Source organism: Microcaecilia unicolor, chromosome 1 (assembly GCF_901765095.1).
Source record: "Microcaecilia unicolor chromosome 1, aMicUni1.1, whole genome shotgun sequence".
NCBI classification, from domain to species: Eukaryota; Metazoa; Chordata; class Amphibia; order Gymnophiona; family Siphonopidae; genus Microcaecilia; species Microcaecilia unicolor.
The window spans coordinates 130,770,074-130,783,885 of NC_044031.1; the positions used below are offsets into that span (position 1 = coordinate 130,770,074).

Consider the following 13,812-nt stretch of genomic DNA (forward strand, 5'->3'; position numbering starts at 1 on the left):
AGGCCAATCCTAATAGAAACAAAAACATTACAATGGTTTTGGTATTCTTGTTACTGATGTTTTTATAAACTTCTACTTTAATACAGAATTTTATGCTACTTCAGCTAGTTACCTGAAATTGGAATGGATACAGTAAATTGATATATTAAATTCTAAAGGACCTGTTTACTAAGCTGCGCTGTAGGCGCGCTAACTTTTTAGCATAGGCTAATAATAGAGACACCCATTATATTCCTATGGGTGTCTCTAGCGTTAGCGCGTACTTAAAAGTTTGCACAGCTTAGTAAACAGGACCCTAAGTAAGCACTGAATAATTTGTACAAATTAAAAGTGATTCTCTTTGATTCTGTTTGCTATACAGTTTTTTTTTTCCAGCAAACTTTAAACCATAACAGTATTGAAATGCATTTCTCTTATAGATTTCTTGTTTTGTTCACCTGCCTGGTTGCTAACCTTGTCTGCATTCCAGGTTCAATCAAATAACTGCATTAAGCTGAAATATATTTTCTGACTCTGTCCCACAATCAGGTGGTCAAAGAGGGCTCAAAACTCTTCTAATTAATGCCTGTTTAGAAGTCATGAGCAATTCACTAAATATAAAGACGTAAAATAGTTGCAAGCATGTTCATTTTGTTTTAAGGCAAAATGTTAATGAAAATTATGTTAACCAGTTGTGTTTTGTTTTCCATACAGTGTGGCATTTGCATGTGCAATATTTCTGTTTTTGAAGATCCAGTGGATATTCCTTGTGGACATGATTTCTGCAGAACATGCTGGGAGGCGTGAGTACAGTATTTTAGTTTGGCTTGCTTTTGAGGCAAGGTGTTACAGCTTATTGGAAATGAACTCATCCATAGGGCTAAGTTTATTAATTCAGGGACAACTATTCTTGTGTATTGCACATAAACACCAACATTTCATAATGATTGGGAGTACGAAACACAATACAATTCATCCCTTCCTGGACATAATGAAGGGGCTTGCTCAATATTTGGGGTGCTAAGCACTCACTGACACCCACAGATCTGACTTCCACAGTACAACATATTTACTAGACAGTACCACCATACGTAAAAGCTAAAGTAGGTCCTAGAAAGCAAGTAGGCAAACAATCCACAAGATCCAGCACAGAAAAGAACACAGCAGATCGTGAAGATAAAATTGCAGAAGTCTAGTTTATTCACCACATAAAATAATAAATATATAAATAATTAAAAACCCGGCATGGCCATGTTTCTCCCTCTCAAGGGCTGCGTTAGGGGCTTGCAAAAATACCCAAAGGTGTAGTCTCAAAAAGTGTCACCTACTGATAAACAGTTTCTCTCCCAGAAAAGTGGTTAATGAACTGGACTTCTGCAATTTCATTTTTGCAATCTGCTGTGTTCTTCTCTAAACCAAGAGCCTCTCTTACCAAACTGCGCTAGCAATTCCCACACAGCAATGCCGACAAAGCCCACTCAAAGTAAATGAGCTCTCTTGGCATTGCCGCACCAGGAATCGCTAGTATGGTTTAGTAAAGGGGGCCCCAAAGTAGGGATGTGAATACTGACTAATTCATGTATAGATCCACTTAAATAGTATTCATGTAAATAATAAATATCACCTTTGTTTTGTAACTATATTTTAATTTCAGGTAGCTATTTTTATGTAATCACTACCCTAAATGCTTATCTGACAAGTAATAATGTGTTTAAATCTTTGATCATTATTTATTCTATTGTTGCAAATTTTTTTTTTTTTTTGGGGGGGGGGGGGGGGGGGGGGGGGGGGGACTGTAGCTCTTTGTCTATACCAGCATACAGAGGGGCAGGTGACTGCCCAAAAGGACAATTTACAACAGTTCTGCAAAAATATGGAGAAGTGGCAAATAAAAAATATTCAATTCCAGTGCAACAAATTTTCACAAAACATAGTTCAACATAAGTAATTATAGCAGAACTGTTTTTCTTCACAAACAAAAATATATAGTTTTCTGTATATTTTTTGAAGGACAAAACTGACAAACTATAAAATTGCTCGCGTTGCTGTAATCTTAGGTTGGTTGGCCCCCCAAGTCCATCCGAGACGTTGAGTTACAAAGATTGTTGAAGAAGTGGTTACCACAGTCCCTTCAGCTTCAATGTACGGCAGGCCTAGTTTGAGTAGAACACCCGTAGGCCTTCATCTCAAATGAGAGTAGTGATTTTTAAACTTTTATACTATGCCCACAAAAGCTAAGGCCCTTTGTATTAAGAAAATACAAAAATTCTTAATGCTCTCACGGGAAAAAGTCCTGGAAAATAAAAATTCCAGTAGCAGATGAATTAGATTGTTTTTTTATTCAGCAGTACGGTGACAGTGAATTGAAAACCTATAGTGGATGAGTCTGTTGGACAAGATATACAAAAGGTAGCAATGAGCTCATTTCTGGACTATTCTTTGGTTGTGTTTTCTAAGCTTCTGTTAAAAACTAAGAAGCTTGATCCTATTCTTGATCTGGATCCTGTTGACATGGATTAAAATGAATAAACATAGGCTTATTCTATTTTACTTTTTCTGGTAAATCGAAGTTTGAATACTGGGGTGGTGCCAGCAGTTTGGAAGCATTCTGTTGTAAGTCCAATTCTAAAATCCCCTTTGGGGGGGATACTGAGGATGTGAAAAATTACAGGCCTATTTCCACTCTTCCTGCTAAATTGGCGGAGCAAGCTGTCTTAGAACAGCTAGTGGAGTTTATAGACAAAATGAATATTTTACATCTGTGCCAAGAGGGTTTCATGGCAAGCCACAGTACAGAAACAATAATAACTTTGTTTTTAGTGAGACATATGAAATTCTTGAGTTAGGAGATGTGTCATTGGCAATCTCGTTAGATTTAGTGTCTCCTCTGATTTGGATCATGAGCTTCTGATTCAAAGATTGAGTTCTGTGGGTATTAAGGATGTAGCTTTATTATAGTTTTCATTCTTTCTTGCTCAGAGAACATTTCAAGTTTCTGTTGGATCTAGAAAGTCAAAAATTTTTCAATTTAAATTTGGAGTGCCACAGTGGTCTACACTTTCAGTTTTATTCAGCTTATTTCTTAGTCCATTAATTGAGATCATTCAGAATTTGGGGCTTCATGTATATTGTTACGCAGATGATATACTTGTTGTTAGAGTGAATGTCTTGAAGCCCAATTTGTTAAATCTGCAGTCAGGATTGTTGGCGGTGGCCAATTAGCTGCAGTAACATAAGTTGATTTTGAATATACAAAAAACAAACTCCCCCCCCCCCCCCCCCCCCCCCCCCGTTTACTAAGCAACTTTAGCGGCTGCTGTGCGCTAATGCCGAAACAGCCCATTTACAGGGGGTTTGTTGGATTACTGGACAGTTGCTACCTCCCAACTTTAAGCCTGGTAAGGCGATGACCCCAGTGTACAGTTTTAAATATCCGGAGAGTCATTGTGGATGCTAATTTAAGCTTTGATGAGCAAATATCAAGTGTGGTTAGAAAGGGTTTTTATGCCCATAGGCAATTAAGATACATGAAGCAGTATTTGGATGAAAGCACATTGCACACGTTAATCCATTCATTTGTAGTTTCTAGGGTAGATTATGCAAATGTAGTGTATGCAGGATTGATTAGGTGAATTTGAAGAGACTTCAAACACTACAAAACATGGCTAATAGGTAACCTTAAGAAATATGATCATATTACTTCTTTGTATAAAAGTTATCATTGGTTACCTATAGTGCAGAGAATTAAGTTTAAGTTGTTGAAGGTGCATACTGCATACTATTATTGCCGCTCATATATTCCCATTAGGGCATTACGGTCTGCACAAGACCATAGAATACTCATGCCTCACCAAACTAGGGCCCCAATACACAAAGGCAGCCATTCAAATACTGCTGCTTCGCTAAAATTTAGCAAATCACTAACAGCCAGGGATGCACAAAGGAGATCACATGCAAATGAGCTGCACAGATCCCCCTTTGTGCATCATTGCTCTTTGCAAGTCCAAGCTGTCAAATTCATTTGACATCTCTGATGAGCCGGACCTCCCCGACCCCACTTTTTTTTTTTGTTTTAAATTTACCCTGGTAGTCCCACCCCAATCTTTTATTTATTTATTTTTTAAACTTTCCCTGTTGTTCCAATGGACAGTGACCCCCCCCCCCGCAACCCACAGCCCCTGAACTGTTGTTTTTTTTTTTTTTAATTTCCATGGTGGATCGGACCCATTCCCCCACGTGTGCACACCCCTCCACCCCGCCCCTCCCTGTACCTTTACAACAAGGTGGAGGCAGGAGGGCAGGAGCAACAGCTCCTGCCTCGGGCCCACCCAGAACAAAATGGTGGTGCCCAGGCCCTGCCCAGTACATTCTGGGATGCACTGGATGGGTCTGAACACCATATAAGGAGTTTTTTCCTTATATGGTGTTTAGCCCCACCCAGTGCATTCTAGAATATACTGAGCAGGGCCTGGGCACCACCATTTTGTTTCAGGTGGGCCCGAGGAAGGAGCTGTTGCTCCTGCCCTCCTACCTCCACCGTGTTGTAAAGGTACAGGGAGGGGCGGGAGTCAGGTGCGGGAGGCGGAGTATATGCCTGCGCAGGGGAAGGAGTTCGATCCACTGAACCATCAGGGAAATTTTTTTAAAGGTTTGGGGGTTGTTGGGGGGGGTCATGTTCCACTGGACCACTAGGGAAAGTTAAAAAAAAAAGTTGGGGGGGTCAGGGTCCAGTGAACCACCATGGAAATGAAGAAACACAAGATGCAGGGGGGATGTCGTGGTCCATGGGGCCACCAGGGAAATTTTAAAAAATAATGTAAGGGGGGGGGGGGGCGGCTCCGGGAGTTGAGAGGTAGGAAATAGAGAATGACACGGGGACGGGGACCTGCAGTAACCGCAGGGATGGGGACGGGGACAGAGCCCACAGGGACGGGGACAAACTTTGTTCCCGTGTCATTTTCTACTTTGAAGCCTGTTAATGAACTGGACTGTTATTTATGTTTGAGTGATGCAGACGACAATATTTTGATTTTTTTGGAAAAACAAGCAAACATGCTGGCCACAACTAGCAAAATTTACATGGGGATCCTGTACATCCTGCTACCAGCACATCTTCTAAGAAAACATCTTTTGTTGCATTTATCTTAAAATCATCTCTGCTGCAGTCTTTGTAAAAGTAAATAATAATAATAATTCCTGGCTACGTTACTGATTGTAGCCTAAAACAATTTACCATAGTAACATAGTAGATGATGGCAGAAAAAGACCTGCACGGTCCATCCAGTGTGCCCAACAAGATAACTCCTATGTGCTACTTTTTGTGTATACCCTACTTTGATTTGTACCTGTGCTCTTCAGGGCACAGACCGTATAAGTCTGCCCAGCACTATCCCCGCCTCCCAACCACCAGCCCCGCCTCCCAACCACTGGCTCTGGCACAGAGCGTATAAGTCTGCCCAGCTCTATCCTCGCCTCCCAACCACCAGCCCCGCCTCCCAACCACCGGCTCTGGTACAGACCGTACAAGTCTGCCCAGCACTATCCCCGCTTCCCAACCACCAGTCCCGTTTCCCACCATCGGCTCTGGCACAGACCGTATAAGTCTTCCCAGCACTATCCCCACCTCCCTACCACCAGCCCCGCCTCCCGATCTTGACTAAGCTCCTGAGGATCCATTCCTTCGGCACAGGATTCCTTTATGCTTATCCCACACATGTTTGAATTCCGTTACCGTTTTCATTTTCACCACCTCCCGCGGGAGGGCATTCCAAGCATCCACTACTCTCTCCGTGAAAAAATACTTTCTGACATTTTTCTTGAGTCTGCCCCCCTTCAATCTCATTTCATGTCCTCTCGTTCTACTATCTTCCCATCTCCGGAAAAGGTTCGTTTGCGGATTAATACCTTTCAAATATTTGAACGTCTGTATCATATCACCCCTGTTTCTCCTTTCCTCCAGAGTATACATGTTTAGTTCAGCAAGTCTCTCCTCATACGTCTTGTAACGCAAATCCCATACCATTCTCGTAGCTTTTCTTTGCACCGCTTCAATTCTTTTTACATCCTTCGCAAGGTACAGCCTCCAAAACTGAACACAATACTCTAGGTGGGGCCTCACCAACGACTTATACAGGGGCATCAACACCTCCTTTCTTCTGCTGGTCACACCTCTCTCTATACAGCCTAACAACCTTCTAGCTAAGGCCACCGCCTTGTCACACTGTTTCGTCGCCTTCAAATCCTCAGATACTATCACCCCAAGATCCCTCTCTCCGCCCATACCTATCAGACTCTCCCCGCCTAACACATAAGTCTCCTGTGGATTTCTATTCCCTAAGTGCATCACTTTGCATTTCTTCGCATTGAATTTTAATTGCCAAACCTTAGACCATTCTTCTAGCTTCCTCAGATCCTTTTTCATGTTTTCCATTCCCTCCCGGGTGTCCACTCTGTTACAGATCTTAGTATCATCCGCAAATAGGCAAACTTTACCTTCTAACCCTTCGGCAACGTCACTCACAAATATATTGAACAGAATCGGCCCCAGCACCGATCCCTGAGGCACTCCACTACTCACCTTTCCCTCCGAGCGAATTCCATTCACCACCACCCTCTGGCGTCTGTCCGTCAACCAGTTCCTAATCCAGTTCACCACTTCGGGTCCTATCTTCAGCCCATCCAGTTTATTTAAGAGCCTCCTGTGGGGAACCGTGTCAAAAGCTTTGCTGAAATCTAAGTAGATTACGTCCATAGCTCATCCCTGATTCAATTCTCCTGTTACCCAATCAAAGAACTCAATGAGGTTTGTTTGGCACGATTTCCCTTTGGTAAAACCATGTTGTCTCGGATCTTGCAACTTATTTGCTTCCAGGAAATTCACTATCCTTTCCTTCAGCATCGCTTCCATTACTTTTCCAATAAGCGAAGTGAGGCTTACCGGCCTGTAGTTTCTGCTGCAGTCTTTGTAAAAGTAAATAATAATAATAATAATAATTCCTGGCTACGTTACTGATTGTAGCCTAAAAAAATTTACCAGAAACAATTCAGATAAGGTTTTCTGTCATACGACTTATTACAGGCTGATCTCCTTTATTGAATTTTGGAGTAAAACTATTTGCTAAAATATTGAACAACAGATTGGTGCAGATTCTTCCTTCTTTAATAGCAGGGGAGACGTACTTCAGTACTTTAATGTTCGGGGACGTACTTCAGTTAAAATTGTAAGAGCCATTTTAACATTACTTGAATTGGTACATCATTTTAAACAGCCTTCCCTATTGGTGAGCTTTGACTCTGAGAAGGCATTCGACAGAATGAATTGGGATTTTTTTTATTTGGGGTTTTAGATTCTTTATGGTATACAAGGAGCTTTTATTTTTTGCTGCTCTCAAAGCCTTGTACACTAACCCTCAAGCAGTTCTTTTTGTGAATGGAATTTAATCTCAACCATTTAATATATATTGAGGAATCCGTCAGGGCTGTCCCTTGTCCCTTCTACTTTTTGTTTTATGATTAGACCCGTTTATGAGGGAAATTATGCATAATGTAAAGGTGGAATGGTGTGCTTATAGGGCATCAAGAATTTAAAATCACTGCATTTGCTGATGATTTGCTAGTCCACTTTCTAGTCTTCAAGCCTCTTTGGCAACTTTAATGGAAAGCTTTTAAGAATTTGGTGACTTTCTGGGTTCAAGATAAATTTGTCCAAGTCGCTGGCTTTATCAACAGTAGATGAAGTTAAAAAAAGAATAGAGAGGCCATTTCCCATTACAGTGGACAGACACCTCCATTTGATACTTGGGAATTCAACTGACACCTCATGTTTTTTTCTCTTTCTTAATTTACAAATATATTATCACTTCATTCAGAAGTGAGACACCTCATATTTCTCTGTTATATAAAACCAATGTGGATTACTTATTCATTACAACTTCAGATTGGGTGGCTCAGTGGAATGCTGTACCTATATTAGTGCATTGAAGAATTAGCCTCTTAAAAATGAACATATTCCCCCACTGGCTATATGCTTTACAAATGCTGTCTTTACGTTTGCTAAAGAAAGGTTTAGCATGTCTATAAAAATTAATCTCCAAGTTTTCTTTGAAGGGTAGGAAGAAAACAAGAACTTAATTGGGCCATGGGATAGAGGGGGTATGGAGTTACCTGATTTAAGAAATATAATTTTGCTTTGCTACTTCATCACTTGGGAGATTGGTTTATGGGCAGGCAAGATTGTACTCCATTGTTCTCCAAAGACAAGCAGGCTGATATTCTCACAAGTGGGTGACGCCACGTCGGCCCCGGAGGATTTTAAAGCAAAATCTCAAAATCTCTTTACGGCGTTCCGACGCGCGAGCGATCGTACTGCGCATGTGCGCACACCTCTTCCCGCTCGCCGTGCGGACACGCCCCTCAGTTTTTCTTTTTCCGCGTCTGAGGAGACACGGAGTTCGTTAGGGCTTCGTGTTTTCTTCAGGTCTTCGGAGTTAAATCTCTTTTTTATTTTTTCATTATGTACTTTTCATGGCAGGCTCATTGTGGCTTATATATACAGGTATTTTTTGTACCTGAGGTAAGAAAAAATTTAAGTAATTGCCAGAGTCACAAGGGGCTGTGCCTGAACAAAGCATTAAGCTTCTCTTTTCTTTTTTCTTGAAAGTGCTGGCATATTGTTATCTGTGGGCTCTCTCTAGCCAGCAAACTAAACAAGCCCACATTTTTATGATCCATTTTTTAAAACTTTACAAACGGCTCTCCAGAGCTGTGACAGCCTGCTCCAGCACACCACTGTCTTTAAGCCCCACAAGTGATAAAAGGTGTATGTCACAGGTAAAACCAGGAACCTAAGCAGGTGCATCCCTGGTCAGCCACTGAATGGGCAACCTGGTGACACAATATCAGTGGTGTAACCTTTGAAGTGAGTCTCCACCCGCCTCGGCGCCTCCTGCTCCGCAGGTCATTCGGGCGCATCGGAGGATGTGTCTTGGGCCGGATCATCTCCCTGTGAAGCGCAAGTAGTGTCTCAAAGAAACGAGACGTATTCTACTCTGCCAGGGATGCCCAAAGGAGATCATTCTGGAGTCCGACAGAGACCGATGCACGCTGGGTATAGTTATGCATCGAATAGGTCTCCACCTGCCTCGGCGCCTCCTGCTTGGCAGGTCATTCGGGCGCATCGGCGGATGTGTCTTGGGCCGGATCATCTCCCTGTGAAGCGCAAGTAGTGTCTCAAAGTAACGAGACGTATTCTACTCTGCCAGGGATGCCCAAAGGAGATGCCCAGAGCTTTGCTCCCTCGGTTATGGAGGTATCCGGGCTTCAGACATCAGTCGGTGCCGAGAGCGTTGCTCCCTCTGTTATGGAGGTATCCTGGCATTGGACGTCGATGCACCGGTACGTCGGTACCAGGTATCATCGGTACCATGGGTCCCGTCGGCACCGGGTATCATCGGTACCATGGGTGCCGTCGATGCCGAGTGTCATCGGTGCCATGGGTGCTGTCGGTACCAGGTATCATCGGTGCCATGAGTGCCGTCGGTACCGAGTATCATCGGTGCCATGGGTACTGTCGGTACCGAATATCATCGGTGCGTCGGTACCGAGGAGTATCGATACCAGGAACATTGGTACCATGGTCGGTGTCATGGGTCCCGTCGGTACCGGGTATCATCGGTACCATGGGTCCCGTCGGCACCGGGTATCATCGGTACCAAGGGTGCCGTCGATGCCGAGTGTCATCGGTGCCATGGGTGCCGTCGGTACCGAGTATCATCGGTGCCATGGGTACTGTCGGTACCGAATATCATCGGTGCGTCGGTACCGAGGAGTATCGATGCCAACTACATTGGTACCATGGTCGGTGTCATGGGTCCCGTCGGTACTGGGTATCATCGGTACCATGGGTCCCGTCGGCACCGGGTATCATCGGTACCATGGGTGCCGTTGATGCCGAGTGTCATCGGTGCCATGGGTGCTGTCGGTACCGGGAATCACGGGCACCATCGGCACCAGGTATCATGGGCACCATCGACTATCGCAGGTATCGTCGGTACCGTGGATACATGGGTATCAGGTATCATGGATGCCGTCGGCACATGAGTACCATCGATACCAGATATCATGACCAGGTACCATCGGTGCCATGGGTGCCATTGGTACCAGGTGTCATGAGCACCGTCGGTGCCATGTGTACCATCGGTACCGTCGGTGCTGTTGGTGTCGGATATCAGGGGTACCATTGGTACCACATGTCATGGTTACCATCGGTACCAGGTATCATGGGTACCATCGGTACCGGATACCATGACTATCATCGGTACCAAGTACCATGGGTACCATTGGTACCGGGGTCCATCGGTACCATGTGTATCATCGGTACCGTCGGTGCCATGGTCTAGCAGTCTGGTTTCGATTCCCTTGCATTTCCAGACTTTGTCCTTGGCTTCGGGACCATGGGTACCATTGGATGCCATGGGTGCTACCCGCCTCCTGCGGCATCTGGCTTTTCACCTGGTCTCCTTCACCGATGCTGCCTCTGGTATGGGTGTTCGCACCCTACTGGGGCAACTTCTCGACCCATATTAGCCTCCATATCGGACGTGTTTGGATCTGTGCTGCTCTGTTTGAGTAGTTAGTTCAGTTCAATGATGGTCATCTGACATTACAGTGGAGATTGTGAATCCCAATGCCCAGATGCTAGAGGTCCTGGACTACTATCTTCACCTGAGTCTTCTGCACTCAGAACAGATAGGAGTTCTAAGAACTTACTTTGGTGCCCCCAGGGCCAGAGCATACATCCTTAGCCTCTTTTGGAGAATGGCGTACCAGGCTGGCATGATCGCATCCCAAATCAAGTCTTGTCAGATCTTTACGAGCATTCCCACCGGAATAGGCTAGACCTTTTCACCAAGTGGTCAGGTAGCACACGGTGTGTCGCAGGTTCCTGTCCAAGGGCATTTTCGACACTTGTAATGTAACACCTAGATTTCTGCTCTAGGTACAGTGACAGACTCTCATGACTGTGTGCCTCTCTCCTGGAGGAGGAGACTCAGCAGAAAACTATAGATATGCTGTACATACACTTCCTCATCTTGGAAGTTCTTTAGAGAGAGGAGTAGTTTTCCTTGTGCCTTAAGGGGTCGTACCTATACTCCTACTTCTCGACAGCCGGTTCGGGCTATGCCTCAGCACGCTCGTTCTAGTCAGCGGCGTGCACCTAATCAGGCCCCTGCAGCTATTCCCCAGGAAACAGAGGGGGTTTTGACTGGCTCCAATTCAGTATAGCCACTAAAAAAAAAAAAAAAAAAAAAATGTCCTTACCGGCCATTCTGCCTGTCGGGGGGGGGGGGAAGTTTACATTTTCTCCACCAAAGGTGACTTCTTTATCCTCCAACCGGTAGGGTTTTTCAACTAGTCCGGTTAGGATACATTCTCAATCTGGAATCAAACCCTCCACATTGTTCATTGGAAGCTTAATCCTTTAGCTTCCATCAAAAGTGAGTACTTGCAGAGGAACTCTCTGCTTTTCTCAGCGCCAATGCAGTCGAGCCCGTTCCACCAGGGCAAGAAGGGTTGAGATTCTATTCCAGGTCTTTCTTTGTGGGTTGCGTCCCATCATAGACATAAGGGGCCTAAACAGATTTGGTTCAGGATGCTTTCCCTGGGCATCCTTCTTCCCATACTTCAGGAAAACGATTGGTTATGCTCTCTGGATTTACAGGATACTTATACTCTCTTTGCATCCAGAGTATGTTTTTTTCCTAGTGCCTGGCTGTTGTTGCAGCGTATCTTCATGGACTGGGAGTGCATGTGTTCCCTTAACACGATGATTGCCCGTCTCAACAGATTACAGCACAGTACATATTGAGACTTCTAGACACATGGCTTCCGCAGTTCATGTAACTCCCATGGCACTTTCGCACATGACATCCGCTCAGTGCATCCTAGCTTCCCAGTGGTATCAAGTTTAGGGTATCTAGAGGATATAACCCGACTGTTCACCAGTCTTCGGTATTCCCCTCAGAGGTGGTTAATTCTCTCTATTTTGATTCTGAGGCATCTTACTCAGTCAAAAGCTGCTGACGAAGGTTGCATCCCTCCTGGCTATCCAACCAAATTATTTTAATTCAACCAAACAATCGGGTTGTGATGTACTTGATAACAAAGGAGTACTGGATCTTGCCCTCTGAGTTAGGATGCCATGCAGATGTAGCGGTGGGCCCGCAATGCGGCATGTTTTCTCCAAGCCACTTATCTAATTGGTGTAAACAGCAGTCTGGCCGACAGGCTGAGCAGGATAATGCTACAGTTGAGCATGCCTATAGTTCGAAAGACCCCTCAGTGGATCTTTTTGCTACTTAGTCCAATCGCAAAGTCCCTCAGTTCTGTTCCAGGCTGCAGGTTCACGGCAGGCTACCATTGGATGCCTTTCTCCTTCTTTGGGAGACAGGTTTTCCGTATGCGTATCCTCCCATACATCTGGTGGAAAAGACTTTGCTGTTTCTCAAGCAAGATTGTGGAGCCATGATTCTGATTGCTCTTTTCTAGCTGCGTCAGATAGGATTCCCTCTTCTTCTGGAGTTGGAATGTTTTCCAGCTCTCATTACGCAGAACGAGGGGGCACTTCTGCATCCCAACCTCAAATCTCTGGCTCACACGGTCTGGATGTTGAGAGTGGGGTTTCGTTGAGTTTTCCAGAGTGTCTCCCGACTCTTGCTTGCTTTCAGAAAAGATTTCACAAAGAGGTGTTATTCTTTTTCATGGAAGAGGTTTGCCGTCTAGTGTGACAGCAAGGCCCTAGATCCTGCATCTTGTCTTATACAGACCTTGCTTGAGTTCTTTCTACACCTGTCTGAGTCTGGTCTCAAGACCAACTCTGTCAGTATTCATCTTTGTGCAATAGAGCTTATCATCAACGTGTGAAAGGTCAGCCTTTAGCTGTCCACTTCACGAGAGGTTTATCTCTCCCCCAATATTGAGAGAATTCCTTGTATGTGTCTAGGGGAGATTATTTCTGTTGGGCTTACCACCCACAATAATTTTGACAGTTGGCTCTTATGCTTCGGTCAGAGTTCCTATCACTCCTTATCCAGTATCTTGGGGTCCCAATGTCGTTTTCATCCAGCTGCTGCAAGCTCAATTCGGGCCACTGGATTCCTGCCATCTGAAGTATTGGACCTGGAAGGTCGTTTTCCTTAGTGGCTGTTCCTTCAACTCGTAAGGTCGGTGAGCTTCGGTCTCTAGTAGCTCAAGCGCCTTACCTTACTTCTCATCTTAACAGAGTAGTTCTCTGCATGCAGACAAAGTTCTTACTGGCGCTGGTATCAGAGTACCAGCTGATCCAGTCAGTTGTCTTACCAACATTCTTTCTCCCTCATCTTACAAGCCCTGGCGAAAGCAAGCTCCGCACTTTTTGCGTGGAGCAGACGAGCTCCCTCGGACGGTCCGCCCAGTTGTTATTTCTTTTAATGCCAGTTGCTGTCGGAAACTGCATAATTTCTTCTTGGATAGCAGAGTGCATCTCCTTCATTTTGTCCAAGCTGGACTGACTCTAGAAGGCCATGTCACGGCTCACAAAATTAGAGCCATGGCTAAGTCGGTGGCTCATCTAAGATCAGTCACTATTGAAGAGATCTGCAAAGCTGCGGTGTGGTCATCAGTCCACACATTTTCATCTTACTACTGCCTTCAGCAATAGCCGACTCGTCAGTCGGTTTGGGCAGTCGGGGCTGCAGAACTTCTTTGGGGTTTAGAATCCAACTCCAACCCTCCTAAGCCCATTTTTGTTCTGTTCCAGGCTACACTCATTAGATATTTCTTCTTTTCAGGTCAATT

General features: G+C 44.6%; 1 protein-coding gene across 4 annotated transcripts in view; it reads left to right on the plus strand.

Annotated features, from left to right (window-relative positions):
- ANKIB1 (ankyrin repeat and IBR domain containing 1) overlaps positions 1–13,812 on the plus strand; it is a 410,970-nt gene that overhangs the window by 225,080 nt on the left and 172,078 nt on the right. For all 4 annotated transcript variants that reach the window (XM_030200246.1, XM_030200271.1, XM_030200262.1 and 1 more), the window contains exon 7: positions 694–782. In XM_030200246.1, coding sequence (XP_030056106.1) covers positions 694–782 — 89 coding nt within the window. The remainder of the gene's footprint in view (positions 1–693; positions 783–13,812) is intronic.